The sequence below is a fragment of the Gobius niger genome, assembly GCF_951799975.1.
Source record: "Gobius niger genome assembly, chromosome: 1".
Lineage (NCBI taxonomy): Eukaryota > Metazoa > Chordata > Actinopteri > Gobiiformes > Gobiidae > Gobius > Gobius niger.
In genome coordinates, this window is record NC_136852.1 from 22005939 (window position 1) to 22025145 (window position 19207).

At 43.4% G+C, this 19207-nt stretch overlaps 1 protein-coding gene across 3 annotated transcripts in view; it reads right to left on the bottom strand.

The window, feature by feature from the left end:
• The window catches only part of ets1 (v-ets avian erythroblastosis virus E26 oncogene homolog 1), a 31410-nt gene extending 13522 nt beyond the window's left edge, over nucleotides 1-17888 (bottom strand). For 2 of the 3 annotated variants that reach the window (XM_079577996.1, XM_079577995.1), the window contains exons 1-3: nucleotides 17774-17888; nucleotides 16183-16281; nucleotides 14065-14212 (exon numbers count right to left, since the gene is read on the bottom strand). In XM_079577996.1, coding sequence (XP_079434122.1) covers nucleotides 14065-14212; nucleotides 16183-16254 — 220 coding nt within the window. In that variant the 5' untranslated portion in view covers nucleotides 16255-16281; nucleotides 17774-17888. Of the gene's footprint in view, nucleotides 1-5329; nucleotides 5730-14064; nucleotides 14213-16182; nucleotides 16282-17773 lie in introns of those variants that run through there. The other variant, XM_079577997.1, reaches the window with a different exon arrangement.
• Nucleotides 17889-19207: the final 1319 nt, after the last annotated feature.

Here is a 19207-nt window from a genome sequence, read left to right on the forward strand (position 1 = left end):
AGTCCTGCCCCTGAGGTGTGCCCTAACCGGCCACTTAAGCACCAGGCAAACGCAAAAAAAACATCCAAATCAAATTTACACAACAGCATAACCTGTGAGAAACTGAGATATTTGCAGGCTATTCCGCCAAAGCTGTTGGATTGGATGAGCAGGGTGGGAGCAGATAGCAGGGAGCACCTTGAGAGGGGTGAGGGGGGCAGAGCGGAGGGATGAGTCACTGTCTGTAACCTGATCCCATCACAGGCCAGAGCCGCGGAGGGCATTAGCAGACACAGAGACACAACAGTGAATGGGAGGTCTCACAGAGCGCCTTGTGTCTGACATCACTGCAGGATCGATGCCATCTCCAGCCTCTGGCAGAGAGCGCTTCATTCATAAAGCTGGGACTGCCGCCTCCACTCAAGATGATGCAACGATAGGAGCAGAACAAGCAACCAGGCTTCACAAATGAGGGACAATGTGCCTTTTATAATGTGAGGGTCTATAAATAGCTGTATAGTTTACTCAGTCTGTGCGTGTGGTGCTGTGAGGAAGTCAATGAAAGAAGAGACAACATCCAAGCGGCATCTTAATGTTTGATATATGTGTCCAGGCCTTTCTGTCACTCGAGAACGTTTTGAAGTCTGTCAAAGTTAGTTTCCTGTGGCTAAGTTGAAGCATCCTGTGCGATCCAAGGTGAGCTGTGGGTTCAGGTGAGGGTCAAATCCACAGGCATCATCGTCTTCCACAATATTGCTGCTTGTACTGACCTATCAAAAGACACCACAAGCAGCGGGAAAAACAAGCTTTTGGATTTGTGCCAGAGGGATTGGAGCTTTTAGCAGGAGCAGATTGTAGACCCCTGAGCAGAGGAGATGTGATATTTGAGGGGAGCCTTTGATGGAGATCCGTATCTGCTCCCCTGGTCATAAAGTTCAGTATAAAGGAGGTCCTTCAGACCAGGGAGGTGATAAAGTGTGTCTGAGGACTGCAGCAGGGAGAGGCTGGGTGGCAGTGGGCTTTCACAGGACTGCTTGTTCAGCCAGCTGTTGGACTGTTTAGATTTCCATCTCACTTCAAGGGCACACCAGAAAGTGTGGTTTCAGATGAAGCCAAACCACAAAAGCCAGACCAGAACGGGTCCAGTACTGCACCAAAACACAACAGTGTCAAAGTACAGAGATCCACAGACCAATCCTTCCAACATCACTGCTGAGACACGACTTTTATTCTGAGGGCTCCACCGCTGACTCCTGGATGGCCTCACGGGGCACAAGCCTGTGGTATTGAGCAGCTGTACTCGACAAACCAAATACAAGTACTACTGTAACTGCTTCTGCTTCTGGTATCAGACTCACAAAACTGGAGCAGTGCAGGATCATAAGTAGCACAGACTCCATGGCTAAGGAGCAGACAGTAAGTGAGACTAATGCCCCTCAGAACAGTCTTGTTGTCTTTCTCTCTTCCACAGACTCCATCTCCATAATCATGTTAGCCTGAGATGTGAACATCCATAACTTCACTATTTATGTCAGTGGATCAAACCCCGACAAGACATTAGATGAGCATTTATCCCTTTTTTTTTTTAAGCAAGCTTGAAGTAAAAAGGAAAACTAAACCAAAATGCAAACTTTATCATTGTTACTAAAGCAACAGCATGTGGGACATCAGTCACACTAACTGTCATCTCATACAGTACAGTGCAGGTGTTTCCAGCCAAACTGTGCATTTTTGCCGGCCTCCCTGCTCCATCCTTGGCGTAAACAGACAGGGGATGCTCTAGGGAACTGTTTGACCGCTAAACCAAACACATGACATTTCTGACAAACAATTTACTCTCGCTGTTGAATTTTATTCCCCAAAACACGGTGCTTGTACCGTCTCAGCTCAGATACAGGAATCTCATACATTCCCACGTGGTGATAAAGAGGTACCATTTAGACTGAGCATACCGGTACAATTATATCAGTCAGCTCGGCAACTTCAATAGGCTGCATCCAATTATACATTACGCGTGTATAAGAGGGACTCGCTTGTGTTAACGCACGCTATGGCCAGCAGATGGATTCTTGATAAATAAATTCCCAGCAGACCGCATTGTTTTGAAGTTACATGCTTCACATTCCACCGTCGTTTTTACAGTCACTAATGTGCTTCTTACAAGTTTCTTGCTTTCCATTAATGCGACCAAAAATGTGCTGAGGTCTGGGGTGGTAAAAAAAAGAAAAAGAAAAAAAGAAGGATTCAGTTTAGGGGAAAGACTGGTGGTAGTTGAATAGCACTATCACAGACTTTACTTGTAGCTGAATTCAACAGCTCAACGTCAACTGGAATGAAACCTAGCTCACTAAAGGATTTGAAAGTGATTACCAAAACGTGTATAAGTTGGCATCCAAACACCACTAAGTTCCTCCATGAAACTCAAGCACCGCAGTGAGTCACTAACTCAGAGAATGACTGGACATTTGAGAATTGGGCTTCTCCATTCCACAAATATGACTGTGCACCATGAATGAACTGACCATATCGTGTGAAGCAGACTGGCTTTTACGTCACACATCAAACAAAAGGCATTTTTGCTTAAACAGAAGCCAACAAAAAGTGTCCTGTGACCCGCTTTTGGGTCCTCACCCACTAGTTGAGAAGCACGGCTCTAAAGCAGCTGGATATGTGCAAACTACATGAAACCATAACTTGACTTCTTCTTGTCCAAAATGTTTTAATTTTTGTTTTGTTTTCATTACTCCTAAAAATAGTAAATACACTGAACTGAACATACAATAACTGCCAGAATTTAAAACTATATTCATGTCTCTGTCAAGAAAATGTGTCCACAGTTTTTTCCACAGTGACTTTTAAGTCAGCCTTTAGAAATGCTTGATTTCAAAAGCAGGTACTGTGAGCATGAAGATTCAGAGAGGCAATCTGGGACATTTAACAGAGCAATATGTCCTCATTGTGGACAGCTGAACATCCGTGGTGACACACCAGTTCAGAGAAACTAACTTGTCTAAGGGCGTTCTTTTCAATATTGCCAGGCTAGTTGGTGGTTGAAGAGAAGCATTTTGACATTTCAGTAAAACATAGAATGAGGAACTTTTTTAGCCATCATTTGGGCCACACCTTGGTCCTCTTTCTTTCTTACGCCCCCCCCAACCTGACATATGCTTACTATTTAGCCGACTGCAGTATCTGGTACTAACACGCCTTGCTTTATGACTAAGTTTTATAAGCAAAGATTAAGGCGTGTAGTCACCAGGGCAGCAGCGGGAGAGGAACCACAAAGGTTTTGTGGTCTACACCATGATGGATGATGAAGCCTTGACAAGGTCCATAATTGCCAGATCTCTCATTAAGTGGAATAATGATATTGATAATGCCTACATGGCACACTGGTCAGTCACTTCATTGTGGTACACTGATCATTGGTGATCACATTCTGATCAGGTAAAACCTATGATCCTTACACACTAAACACAAGATGAAAAATTGACCTGTTTGTGCTGTTTGGTCTATTTCATTGACATACCACATCAAGAGTAGGCCAGATCACCCAAACACTGTTTGCACAGCTGCCAAGCAGCCACACTGGAACACACTCGCATATATTATACAGCGCTACTGATGGGTTTGACAAGAACACACCAAAGCAAAGACCTGACTCTTATGTAACATGCCAGGTCCTGACACCAGCTCCTCTGCCAGGCCAACATGGGAGGCACCTCAGGAGAGAAAAAACAAACCTCAGAGTCATCACCCTGCCGCCTGTGCATGAGTGGGCAGAGAGTAGGACGCCATATAAGGGCCCTTTTACGAGCATCAGGCATGCTTGTTATAACAAACAGCGCTGTTCTGATCAGATAAAAGTGTACCTCCCTCCTGCTTCTTTATGCCTCCATGCATGCCACTCAGTAGGACATGCTCACAAACATTCCAGTCAGTAAGTGAACCCTGACCTGCAGGCCCAGGACAACACAAGAGGTGCATGGTAAGAGAGCTCTCAATCTGCTTTCAACCACTTCATAAATGAGTGTCATGTCACTGTGATTAACTGTTCCACGTTCCAAAACACTGCAACCAATTGTGACTTTCATCAGTCTAAAAGGACATTTAGTATCTTTTATAAAATTCCTCTTTCACAATAAAAACATAAAACAATCTCACATATTTTAGCCTAAAGGCACATATGTAAGGTACAGTGAGTATAGACAATAATAATAATAATAATAATAATAATAATAATAATAATAATAATAATAATAGTAGTAATAGTATCTAAACTGTTCGTGGTAAGGATTTAAAAATATGTTAATGTCGAGGCAGACATAACTTATCTGATCACTTGGCACCTAGACTTCAGTACACAGAGGTCAATAAATAAACAGTGTCAAAAACGGTGTCCCAGATTGACTGCATGCATCAGGATACTGGATTTGTTTGCTGTATGAACTGCTCCTTGGCAGCCTCAGCTTGACCTCCTAAGTGCACTGGAGAGCATGAAAGTGTGAGCAAGGCTTGCGAAATGCTTTTGCAAGATAGTGCTCCACATGTGAACTGCGGCAGTCAGCACTTTTCTTAAACGTATGCAGAATACTGCTTACAAGAAAAAGACAAGGTGGTGAAATCACAGCCTCTTATTAGCCTTTACTTGATATGTATTGTTTACTAAAAAAGCTTCAACTCCATTTAAACTGGGGATGGCTAAGGAACTGCACACACAAACGCACAAAGAGTGAAACAGCAACAAAGTGAGGGACACATGTTTTGTTTTGGGGGTTCCCTGTCCTGGCTAACCCTAGAGCTTCGGGCTGCTCTGTCAGAGAGGCAAGCCTCAGCAGTGCAGATTCATCATCACCCCAGCCCGCCCCGCCTGCCCTCTGAGACACATGGGAGGGAGACCAGACCAGGGACCAAGAGATGGAGAGAAGAGAGTTTGCAATGTAGGTCATATAGGGCAGAGATGGCACCTGGAGAGGATTAGGTTCAATGAAGTCTAAGAATGTGTACATGTGTGTAGTAGCAATGTCGATTACTGCACCCAACTTTTTTATCAGCGACATAGTTACAGTCTGATTCATTCGCTTCTGATAAGAATATGGCCCAGGGCATGTAAATGGCACATTGCGGTACTGTAACCTGAGGCGTGATTTCCATGAGTGTTGCGTATTGTCCATTATTGAGTAAGATCCACCTTCACAGTGTAACATGTTCAGAACGCTATGTGCTGTCAAAATAATTGCCGAAAGCTGTGGCGGTCAGGACTGACGTAAAACACTCACTATGAGACGCACGGAACGCGACAGTGTTCAGATCAAACGCTGCGAGGAGAGTTTGTTCAAAGGATACTCACCGTCCATCTTCTCAGCCTTTATAATGGTTAACGTCGGCTTCATATCGACAGCTGCCGTCATGATCATCAGATCAACGTGAGCGATCACCTCCGCGTCCCTCGTTTATTCTAACAGCTACACAAACACCGAAATAGAAAAAAAAAAACGACTTCCCACGTTGCGCGTGTCTTCTCGTTTCTTTCTCGGCTCGTCACAAGTAACTTATCTTTGCCTTTGCTCTCTCAACGCCGCGTCTTTTCCTCGTTCTTTCGTTCTCACTCATAAACTCACTCACTCTCGCCGTATCACTGGGGCTTATGGGCGTTGCGTGTGCCGAGACCGAGGCGCGACGACATCTGAAAGGGGCGGGGTTTGAGGGGTTGACTCTGCCCGTTGATTCACAATTCAATTAAGGCTCCAGCCCCGGCGCGCTCTTCCCACACCAAACTGCGCTACAACAACACTAGCGCTGTGAGGTCCCAGTCGGCGCCCTTCTCTGAGCGTCATTACGCAGTCAGAGGTCCGCATGTTCCCGCAAATTGCCACGGTTTTACAGAGATGAGAAAGCAGTTAAATGGCTCAAAGAGGCTCACAGCACCGGAGAGTTGCCAACCAAAAACCTCACTTCGGCCAAACTGCAATGGATGGCCTGACTTTGTTAAATTGTATGCACTGATTAATATTGTTTATGCATCCTGTGTTCTATTATTGCAGTATAGGCTTTGTATTGACTTTATATGTCTCGAAAAAGAGCACTGTTGGGGAAGGATGCTATAATTATAAGGGCACAACTTTGCTCAAAGGTGTATGAGAGGTATGTGCCCTATATTCTGCACATGCAGGCGCCCTCATAACTTGCAACTCAACCTCATAAACACCTCAGAGTATTTCCTGTTCACCTCATCAATAAAAACAAGCCAGTGCTACAACTGAACAACAAATGTTACAAAGTGGGTAAAATTGCATAAACACTGCTGTCAATGGACCATCACTGAAAAAGCTGAAAGGCCCTGCATTCCTTCTTTTTTTTACCCCCCTAATCGTTTATGACCAAGACACGAGTACAAGGAGCACCCAAGTTTTACATCAGATCCATGCTTGTGCCTCCTAACAACCACATCATATTTTATACATTCCCAATTGCCCACCAAATATATGACGGTGATACAGCACGCTCCCATCTGGGGTCGCTTACACTGGAGTCTACAACAACTTGGATGTGTTATTTGTTATTTAGTTTTGTTCTAACTGTCAAGAGCTGCTCCTCCGCCTACTGTATGTACGTCTAAATGTGATAATCTGGCAGGAGGAGGTCGGGGAGCCAGAGATATTGATTGCTCATGGATTTTTTTTTAACTGTGGTACATCACTGCATCCATTAGCTGGCCCAGGATCAGGTTACACACTGGCCTGATCGGAGCCTCCTCATTTTGAACTGCTGCTGCTGCTGGCGGTGGTTCAGCGGTGGGAGAAACTCAAGAGATGGAAGAATGGACAAAGGCACTTCTCACTTGAGCTCTGTCAGTCTCTCCCTCACTCTCAGTCTTTTGTTGGTGTTGTTGTTGTCTGTTAATGAAGTCACCCCTCTCTCGGCTCTGTTTTACAAGGACCAGTCCTAAGTCGTCAGAGTGGAGGAGCCTCAGGGTAACCACTGGTCTTAATGGCATTGCTGACCAAGAAATGAGCACTGGCGTCAATATGGCCCTTCTTCTTTCCATGTATAACACCCCCCATTCACAATTAAGTAATGCACATAAAACATAAACAAATGCATGAATAAATGTTTACACTGTCATTCAAGAAATAACTCTTGCTCAATGCCACATCTAAATGTTGGATAAATAAGTGAAAATATTTATACGGAAACCAGAACAAAACAATTATAAGAGTTGCTTAGAGTCAAACCTTATGCACAAGTGTTTTTCACACTTGTCCCAGATCAAAGACACATATTGGTTTCAGAGGCTATTTTTTTTCGTTGTTGTTGCCATGGTGTTGTTGGTTTCTCTCATTTGCGTGCTTCTCTCCACACGCTCTCCCCCCGCTCTCTCTGGCTGCCACATCTGTGCTGCCTGCCTGTCTACAATCTTTAAATGTCACTATCACACCTGCTACTTTTCACTGAGTTAACCCAAAAGGTTAGCCCATTTAGAGTCTGTCTCAAAGCTGTCGAGGTACATCTCTGTTTGTGCATGTGAGCCTATGCCAATGCAATGTTTAGGTTCTACATTTAATACAGTGCAAAAGTAAACCAGCAGAAGAGCGAGTTTTGAGGCCAGTCTTAGACAGAGCTGAACAGTTGCAATAAAACAGTGGGCTCCTTGTGTCATGTCTGCAGCTGATGCTCTGAGAAGGTGCCACAGGCTGGATCCCTCCTGCTGAGATTAAAGACGCTTCAGAACAGTAGTAACTCAGTGTTCTGCCTCTGACTGTTGAACAATATAAATGCACTTTACATGCTGACTAACTTGAAGCCGACCTACGTGCATGTGTGTATATGTGCATGATTTTTGATCGTGTGTGTGTGAGTGCAATGGGAAAATAGCAGGGCCTCCCGAACAAAGGCGCAGCTCTTTTCTGAACAATTAGCTTTGCTAAAAGGGACATCTCTTCCTCCATTAGCGGCACCACGTGCCCCCCATCACTCCATTGTGCAGATAATTCAATTATCCCCACCCCCCTCAGAGCCACTCAGCCTTTAGACTTCCCTCTGCCCGTCCTGCCCTGCGTGGATCAGTCGCAGTCTGTTAGCACTCACTGATAACACTACTGTAGCCACATGGAGAGTCTAGTCCGAGTGAGTGGAGCGAAGAAGGAGCAGTTACTGAATATATTGAACATTGGAAAGACACATTCTGTCAAACTGGTCTTGTATATATTATGAGCAAATGATTTCTTCATTACCACTGTACAGTCATCCTTGTAAAAGCCTTTGAATCCCACAACATAAACTTTAAAACAATAGGAGACCCTCAGAGGACTCGTTAAGCTCCACCTTTCCTGATGAACACATGCAGTGTTGCATCACTGTCCGTCACTGATTGCATATGTTTCTGCCCGTTCTCCAGCTCGAGTGTCTGTAATTAGTCACTGCACTATCAGGAGGAACTTACCACAGTAACACTTCCTAGAAACTAAGTGCTACTTAGAGATGTTTATGGAGAGGTTGACTCAAGTTTAAAATAGGATAGAGAAAAGGGGGAAATTGAAGCAAAAAGTCAAAATTACACTAAGAACAGATTTTATTATCTGGACCCTGGTTATGCTGCAGCTTATTCCTTCACAGTTGTCCATCTTCGCCATGTTTCCACTCTTGTTTTGTTTTATTGTTTGAGGGGGAAGTGTGCAGTGGCCTGATTAGCATCACTGTTTCCTCCTTTCCCATAACCCCACAGACCCCCGCAGGCCGCCTGTTTACTTTTAGAAATAAAAAATGGGCCTGCACCCGTGAGGACGTGCCCCTCATCAGAGCCCAAACCCCCTGCCTGTGTCCCCCCTTCAAGGCTGCCGGGTTCGGGATCCTCCTCCGCAAGTCTGTCCCGCTCCTGTCCTGTTCCTTATCCATCCTCAAAACTGTAAACGCCCGCCCACTGTACGGCCCTTCTCTCCTCACTGTCCAGCTGTCGAATCACATCAAATAAAACCAATGGTCCCTGAGTGCCGGATTGCAGCTGTGTCCGTAAATGGGATTTTTTAAATGTACAGTGAACTTATGAGTGCTCGGGAGCAGGTCTGCCAGAGTGAATGGGAGGATGCGGTAACACAATACGCCTCGGAGTCAAGGGTGTGAATTTAGTGAATGAGTTTGCACACTTCCTCACCATGTCCACCAGGGGCTGTGCTATCTCAGACAACTTTCACTGTCAAGAGACGTTTACAGTGGGATTTACAGTTGGAGACGTATACTGCGAAAATCAGGGTTAGTGTAAACATGACCGAGGCATGGCTGTTGTCAGGAAGCTGTGTGTGACATTGGGCTCAGAGCCAAACATGCAACAGCCTAACATATCTGAAATGTCTATGTCACAGCTGTGCTCTTTCTTCTCACACCATGAAGTGGATTTTTAAACAACTGAACGTCTTAATCCGAAGTGAACCACATTGAAAGTTTTGTGTGACTGTAGAGTATTTTGAAATAAAAACACATCACGGCCAGCGTAGTTTAATGTGACATTGCACTGGGATAAAATTTACTAAATGTGTATTGACTTTATATCCTTCTGGATTCAAGAGGACCTCCACTGATCAGCTTTCCCCATGGTCAGGTCGTGCCTCATCAGCACACTTCTGTTCCCACATGACTCATTCGGGGATTAGCTTATTTCTCAACTGTTTTTTTTTTTTTTTTTTTCACTATTCAAATAATGTTAGCTTCATTGTTTGGACCATGAACAGCATTTGGAACCTATAAGACAACTGGCCCAGACAACATGTGCCAATGAATACAGGGATAAACAAATACTGGGATAAGCAACATCTGCCTGATATTTAGGGAAATTTAAAGTCGAATAAGCCTGGGAAAGCTGACCAGAGCAGAGATGGTTTCAATGGTTTCAGACTAGTATTGAATTTGTTAAGTGATCACAGCAGCTATTACTGCCTTTGATGTAGGGATGCACCAATTCGATACTGGTATCGGATATCGGAGCCAATACTGGAAAAAATACGATATAAGGTATCGGCAACAAATATCCGATTCTGAACCGATACTAGTTTTGGCTCTCAACGCTTAAAAACACAACTTTTACCCCCTAAATTTAAGTGAATATGGGTATGCTGTAAGCCAGACCTGGGCAAAGTACGGCCCGCGGGCCACATCCGGCCCGCGAGATGATTCAGTCCGGCCCATAACTTGTAGGGCATAAATTCATAAGCATGTCAAAAAAAAAAGTAAGTCTCTAGCTCATTCCTGTGCGGAGTTGTGATTTTTTATTTTTATTACCAGAATGCTCACTCCAGCCACTAGGGGGCAGATTAAATAAGAATAAAAGTAAAGAATTCCACAGGTGTCCAGCAAAGGGCACTGGCATAATAAGATACAAGGATATAAACAACACATTGTGTGACTTGCAAGTGGGAAATGGACAGTCTGCCCCTGGGCAGCTGTGGCTACAATAGTAGCTTACTACCACGGAGTGCGGAGTGAATGAATATTGACTACAATGTAGCAGAGACTTGTGACACAGGCTTGTAAAGTGTAAGCCGTTTTTATGAGGCTACAGTCCTGCCAGGCTCATCATTATAGATTTATTGAAAAAAAGTCCTCAATGTATTTTCCCAATCAAAACATTTTTTTTTATTTTGGAGCTTTTGTTCTTGGCCCCCGGCGATACACTCCCGATATATTATACTTATATCCCGATATAAGTTTGAGTTATTGTTGGTGCGGCCCTCCGACTCAATTCAGGCTCCTCATGTGGCCCCTTATGAAAATGAATTGCCCACCCCTGCTGTAAGCTAACAACCTGGAGAATTCAATCGCTGAGTTAGTTTAACCCTCGCAAATGTATGTTTGATCGCCGTGGAAAAAAATTGTGGTTAGCAATAGCATGCTAAAGCTAGCGGGAGCATGCTAATGCTAACAAAAACTAGTCAAGACTGGATCAGAAACTATGATGGAAATACTTAAAGTAGCCAAAAAAAAAAAATTCAACCAAAGCTGAAGCCAAGTGTTCATTTTTCATTCATTTATCATTTCCATTTTAGTTCAAGAAATAACTGATCAAACATATTTGTAATAATCAGATCACTTTATGTGAGTTGTTAATAGCCTATTACACTGCGTTCCAAATTATTATGCAAATTGGATTTTTGTGTCAAAAAGGTAAAAAAAAAAACAATAATAATGAAACTCATGGATGGTATCATGTCTCGGGCTCTATGAATCACTGACATTAATCTCAGAGACCTGGGATGATTCGTTTTCAGGTTAAGCCCAGTTAAGGGAAAAACTACTAAAAAAAGGGTGTTCCACTTTATTATGCAGATCATCATTTTCAAGCAATATGGTAAAGAAAAAGGGTCTTTCTGCTGACGAAAAGCATGAAATAGTTGAATGCCTTGGTCTAGGTATGAAAACCTTCGATATTGCATGAAAGATTAAGCGTAATCATCATACTGATAAGAGATTTGTGGATGATTCAGAGCACACTCCGGTTTGTGCAGATAAAGGCACAATATGGAAGGTTTCTGCCAGACAAACACATCAGATTATTAGAACAGATGCTACAAAGCAGCATACAGGTATTTGAAGCTGCTGGTGCCTCTGGAGTCTCCCGAACATCAAGATGTAGGACCATCCAGAGGCTGCAGTTGTGCATAAACCTTCTATCCGGGCCTCCCCTAGACTGTTAATTGAATGTTCATGAACAGAAACGGCTGCAACCAGCTCAGGAATACATGAGGACTCATTTTCAAACAGTCTTGCTCACTGATGAGCGCCATGTAGCCCTGGATGGTCAAATCAATGGAGTAGTGGATGGTTGGTGAATGGCCACAATGTCCCAACAAGGCTGTGACGTCAACAAGGAGGTGGCGGAGTCATGTTTTGGATCAAAATCATGGTGAGAGAGCTGGTCGGCCCCTTTAGGCCCTTTTAGGCTCCCTGTAGGTGTGAAAATGACCTCTGAAAAATATGTGTTTCTGACTGACCACTTTCTTCTATGCTACAAAATGAAGAGCCGTGCTTTCCCTAACAAAATCCTCTTCATGCATGACAACGCACCATGTCCTGCTGTAAAGAATACCTCTGCATCACCGGCTGCTATGGGCATAAAAGGAGAGAAATTCATGATGTGGACCCCATCCTTCCCTGACTTCAACCCTATTGAGAACCTTTGGAGCCTCAACAAAAAAAACGTCTATGAGGGTGGGAGGCAGTTTTCATCCAAACAGCAGCTCTGGGAGGCTATTCTAATATCCTGCCAAGAAATCCAAGCAGAAACTGTCCAAAAACTCACAAGTTTAATGGATTTAAGAATTTTGAAGCTGCTATCACATAAGGGCTCCTATGGTAAAATATAACTTGACCTGTTAATATTTTTTTGATTGAAATAGCTTTTGATTTCAGTAAATATGACCTCCTAATGCTACAAATTCAACAAATGACCATTTTCAGTTAATTACAAGCTTTACAATGTATTGAAACGATGAGTTGCATAATAATTTGGAACAGTGGATTTTGAGGTTTTTACTATATTTATTTTTGAAAAAAATACTGTTATCACTAGGAATTTTGAGTTGACAATTTAGAAAATCTTAGAAAAATGTCATTTGCATAATAATTTGGAACGCAGTGTAATGCAACCTAAAGCCTGCCATAAACCCAAGGATATTTAGTGTAGAAAAGTCATCCTTAAAGGGAGTTAATAAGCTTGTCTTCTTCCCACTCCCATCGGTGTCGGTAGCAAAGAAGCTGGATCAGTGAATCTCTTCGCTTCTTTCTAAAAAATAAATATTTCTGAAAGGTCATCCGGCTTTACAAACCTTAAATAGATGGCTTCTAGCAGTTTTACTTGAGTAACATTATGAAACACAGTAGGCATGTGTGGGTGGATGAACTGACCGTGCAGTACCTGAGAGTGAAAGTTTAGACGTCTGCAGCCAGACCGCGTCGCTTGATTCAGGCTTGTCGATTACAATGCCGATTTAAAATGGGAATGAAGCGTTGCACAGTGACAAAGGTGATTTTTTTCGTTGTTCTGTTGTTTTTATTTTATTTGTCGGTAGATTTATCATACACCTTCACTTCAGCAATTCACTTACTATACTTATCCCCAAACTGGGTGCATTTAAATCTACAAGTTTGCGCAAAAGTGAGTAGGCTGAGAAAACGGGTCAACATTGGGTCGTTTTTTTCCACTTGAAGCTATGTTTATGTCGACAGTTTTGCGCTGGGAGCAGTGAAGCGAGTTTCCAAAGGAGTGTGTCCGTGGCAACAAACATGAGCAAATCTCATCAAATCCCCACTCCCTCACACACGCACACAAACACACACAGACCCACACACACACACACACACACACACGTACATAAAACAAATTTAGGCCCCCTCTATCTCTCCAGGGACCAAACCAGAAGCTTGGGAAAAAGATGGCTGCCCTTTGCATCCAACTTGGGGAGGTGTCGGAAGAAATTTTTTTGCTCCCTATCACTCCACACAAACAGACTTCCTATGATGTCTACACGGGTCTTGCAAGAAACACTATACTGAAGACAAACGCAGGCAAATGCACTGCAAGCAATGTCACAGATTAAAAAATGTAAAAGACAACTGGAAGGGCAAGAATGTGTGATGTCCCAAGATGAAGACACAGGCAGAAAGAAGGGAGTAAAGGTCTGGTAAAGACATTGGCCTTGGGGTCAGCTGCAGCAGCCCCCATGCAGAAGACACAAAATGATGGTTTAGACGAAGGGAATTTAAGAGGGTCAAAAGAGGAAACTAGCTGGTTAGAGCTCGTGCATGACTAATAATCCATTGAGTGTTCCAGTAAACATCTCTATTGTGCTTATTACTCATGCTCTAAGTCATAATAAACTGGACTTTTCTGTTGGCTTTTGTTGCCAGCCTTCTAAGAAGCCAACAAATTCTGATTAAAGCTAAATACACAGAAACCATAGACACACGCACACACATTAGAAAAATGACCACATTCAAAGATTTCCCCGCCAACTCTATTGAAGTACGAGATACTCATTCTCCACTCACGTTGGGTCCAAGTCACAAACAGTACCGTCATTGGCCCGGCTTCTTTACCTGTAGTGCACAGGTCATGTCCGTTGGGCACCTCCTGTGATGAGATGTCCTGGGGGTAGATGGGCTGTGAGGGGTAGCACTGTTGTTGAGGGTGCACCACTCCTGGCATCTGGGTCTGGGGTCCTGCTGCCACTCCACCGCTCTGCCGCTGAAATCAATCATACAGAGGTTTCTCTTAACATTTCAGCATACAGTTTTTTTTGTTTTGTTTTTTACAGCAGACAGATTGTGTTTTGTAGCAGTAGGACGTGTTGCTTATGAATACATGACATGGACAAATAGCAGAATGCCATAGATGCATGACTTAATGCTCTTTCTGTATATTATGAGATATGTGGTGCTGACTTGGGCACATACCGAACAAACCAAACCGTATAGACAAATATATAGCAAATAACTACAACAACTTTGAGGCCTGAAGAACACACGCATTCCATTCATCCAACACTAATAATAGACAGTGTCCTTATATTTGCTCTTGCTTTGACTGTATTTCACTGTCAAACAGATAACCCCCGGAGGCTACAATTGACGCACTGACTTTATCTTACAGTGTTTTCATTTTGCTTATCGCGCGATTGGCCACATTACAGGTCACAGAGGGGGAAGTCTGAAGTCAGCACTCGACAGGACAGATATGAATTTGTATGTGGATCGCAGAGATACTGTGTAAAAATGATAGCGCCAAGACCAGTTATAGCATATCTACTGCATAACAATAGCACAATAGCCAAAGCAACAGAACATTCGATGGATATTGTCGAATGTGAATGGGGAAAGCCTAATGTTATTGTAGGAGGAGCCCGGGACAGCCTGTACATGGACACATATTGCTTTAGCGTTGCTTTTTTTTTTTTTTGCATGAGCGGCGAAAGATTTGACTTCACTGATTGCTTGAAGAGCCTGACTTCTTCCATTCGCTTTCATGAGGCGATTACCAATGCATAAAACACACATAGACCCCCGTGTTTTTTAAAGATAACGCGTGTAAATTCAAAGGGAGCGGCGCGACCGAGCAAACCAAGTTCACCTCTGACCGATGCAGCGGCGGTACATTGTAGTCTCAATTTCAAAGCCAAGCCCCGCCACCTGAGCCAATTAGGAGCCTTGGTGCCAGATCTTTCCGTGTTGTTCGAGCAGGCCGGGGTGGGGTTGCCATTTGCATATAACCCCAGTCTCTTATCCTAATGTGCCTCAGCTCTGCATACAAATGGAGGCATTTATTTTGCCGCTTCTTGGCCTTCACCTTTTGAATGCTCACCTGACAGGAATCCCAATGCTCCCAGCTACCAGTGACTCTCTATTCAATCGCTTCATTTGAAAGTATTTAACTAGCCTTATAGTGCTCATGAAAACTGGCTTCTGCAGAGGCAAAGCACAGTGCAGGTGGCAGGGCGGTGAGAAGTATTCACTAGAGAAAGTCTGGGATTTGTAAGGGACACGATGTATTACTAAATGTTCCTAGTGTTTACATTGACTTGGGCAAAGGGGAAGTTAGTGGTTGTGTAACAAAGAAAAGTTCAATAGGCCGGTTTTCATCATTTTATATTTCTTCACTTGCGCGGACGTTAGAATGAGGAACATGTTGTACAGGGACACTATTACTGGTCATAGTGCAATCAGATTCATCTAGCCGTGCTGTCAAAATAGTTGCCTTAAGGGGCTTAACAGGTTTCAAACTTTTGTATGGGTACATGTTCTAGTAGTGCTCAATTATGTTTTTGTTTTATCCCCATGTTAAGCTAGAAGGACTGGTAAAGCATTTGTCTGGGAATCAGAAGGTTATCAGTTTGAGCACGGTCAGAGTCATTGTATCATCGGTTTTTCATCGCAATGCAATGGGATACAGTAATATGCCCAACCCATGACAAATAAAGTATGAAGTAAGAGTATTTCTTACATTTTAATTCAGCGCTAACAGTTAACCAAAGATGCATGATGGGAATGAATAAGCAGGAGGAGGATCTTAACTGTCCAGACGTCAGTGACAGAAGCCAGAAGCTAAAACATGCGCACAGAAGTGCAAACATTGTTGCACATGTGGCTAAAGAGCTTTAGCCCTGTGGTAGGTAGCCCAGTCAGTGTTAAGATGGAGATAATTTACGAGGGGGGTCTTACCAGTGCGCCCAGGCGGTCACAGGGGTGAAGGGCCGGGTAGGAAGAAACTGGATCCATGTAGTAACTCATCATGGACACTGTGGACAGGAGGAGCCGCGCCTGGCCAAGGGATCAACACACAACAAGTCAAGTCGCTTTAAAACCATCAATCACTCGATTTATACTTACAGCAACAGTCAGTGCACACATGGTCTATATATACAGGTGATTAAAGATACAGACAAACTGATGTCCAAGGAAAGCATATTTATAGTATACATACAGCTTATATTGCTTTTGCTTTCCTAATGTCAATCTCATGTATTCATTCATTTCATTCAAACACTTATTCTCAATTGGAGTTTGTGACAGACTGATATAGGGTTCAATCTGAAAGATCTTTTACATGTAATAACAATTCTATGTATTTATTTTTCTAGTTTTTGTATCTGTAGTCAGAGAGAAGATGCAGAGCTCCACTGGCAGTGAGTCTGTGCATAAGAAATGAGCTGGGTAATGACGCAGAAGGAGCAAAGTACAAAGTAACTGAAATATGTTATATCATTTATTGTATTTTGTTCCATTTCGACCAAATTTGTCATTTTTTTCCACATTTTGGACTTCCTGTACTAGTCTATCGCTTACTCGGACTCGCTTGTAGGTAAACGCTGGGTTGTAGTGACTCACATCCATTTGTTGCACTCACAAACACACTCTCCTTCATGCTCTTATTTATACTGCACAGATGCCGGAGCTCGGGCAGGTGACGCATCTTGCCCAAGGACACAACAACAGTACGCACTAATGCGCTATTTTCACTTTTACTATTATATTTATGAAATCCTTTATTTTCTTCCCCTCAAAATAAATTCCCACTTTCACCCCCCCTCCCACGACCAACCTCTCCCTGATGCACGTGAACCCCTGTACATGCTCGTCTATGGGCAGTGCCATGCTCCCTGTCGCACAGTCCCTCCTCCTCCTTGCCCATTCATATGTAAAGTCTTTTTGGAGCGTCTGGTTAGAGGCAGCTGCTGACAGTCAGGCTGCAGAAATGATACGCCAGTGCCTCAATGCGTGCAGATGTTCAGCTTCTCAGAAAAAAAAAAAAAAAAAAAAAGCTCTCGCTGCTCCGAAAAGCCCTGGCATACAACGGGAATAATGTGCAAATCAGTATGATCATTCACACGCACGCTGCTACACGTCTAAATGCGAGTTAATGGCTGTAAAATTCCGCGTGTCGGGAAAAGCGCCAAATGGGAATATGATGAGAACCTTTTTTTTTTTTTTTTTAACCAGTCTCGCGGTGGGTCGTGCTGTACATTTTATTAATTGGAGAATATCAGTGAATGCGTATTTAAGCGTCCAAATGTGCGCCTCTTCCAACCATGAGATGCGCGATGAGAAGCGCACGAGGACTAAAACGCGCTCTTCACACTTCCACAATCCCAAACGGAAGGCAGAAGCCAAAACTTTACATCCACTTTCTGCTCATCTATTTGCCACACACACACACACACACACACACGCACGCGCACCAAAAAAGTTTCGCTCACATTACCCCTCTCTATCTTGTCCATGCACGTTCACGCTCAAAAAACTTCGGACTTACCGAGTGGACGTGGTGGGTTGCGAAGTTTGGAGTGAGCTGGGAGCGCAGGGGGGAGTGTGACAGCTGAGGAGCGGAGCGAGTGCTGAGATGCGCCTACCTGCTCGCAAGCGAGTCCCACAAAGGAAGGAATTATTATGCACACTTTTTAGTCCCTCCCTCGATCATACGGTGATCCTCTCGAAATCCCTCTTTCCCCATGTGTGTTGTCTTTGAGATTTAACACGAGTGCACTTTCTTGGCTACTGCAGGTGTAAAGTTATTGTTAGCTTTTCGGTCACTGTTTTGTTTTCATCAGGGGGGGAAATGGTCATGGATGTCAAAGCATGTGATCATTTGGGAATATTGCCTATTTCTATATATTATGCCCCAAGTCCTATTCCAAATGTCTATGCTTTTATTCTTGTATCTTTATGTTTTATATCTTTTTCATTTCACCTAACATTCATTTTGTTTGTATGCACTTTGAGTCATATGTTTTATATTGGCTGCTTGTATCTCCTATACTCACTGTCCAGGCGGTGGAGCATTGCAATCTAGCTAGGACAGGCTTAAAGTAACCTATAGCAGCTGTTAGCATCAAAATCAATTTGTCTCATGTCTTACAAGAATGCACACCAGAGACTGCTGAATATTTATTTACCTTTTACCTTGTCGGCTATCATATCACGCTACCTCCAAAAGCCTAAATCCGACTGTGAGCTGGTGCATGCGGAGCAGCGATTAAGGCTGGCCATTCTTCTGCGAAATGAGAAGTTCAGCAGCAGATCTACAAGATGTCGGTGATAGCCGTCCCGGAGTTTATCTGTTCATTTGCTTACACTATGTGCTGTATTTGTTTATTGCCTTACGGATAAGTCACAAACTTTGCTTTGGCACTGCAATATAGTTGTGCACCAAAAGGAGATTGGCACATGGCGATGCTGTCGCTAACTCAACGTGTGATTTGTCATTATGTTTCTGAAAATGACATAATAATAATACGTTTTTTACAGAAAACCATGCATTTGTTTTGGCCATGCGTAAGAAAAGAACATGCAGGCTCATGTTGTCCCCTTGTTAAAAATGTTGCATAGACCTACAAGGTTTAAGTATTTTCACTCACTTACAAAGACCTCAGACTCTCACTACACCTCCACTACACCTCAGTCCGCCTGCTCGTGTGACCATGAGCCACAGAGCTTTTAGTAACAACTCTGGAACTCTCTATCCCTGCACATAATAACATCGCAAACAAAACTCAATTGAAATTCAAACAGGCCAGTAGCCCTTTATGACTCTTTACCTCTACACTTGTTCCCCCATAGTTCTGAATATACCGTGTTACAGCAGAACGAGCAGCATGTGCCTCCCTCGTATCAGCTCTCAACACTTGTGAGTCATCTGAAACACCTTGTGGCTCCATGATAATGCTCTGACCCATTTGTTTGAATTAGA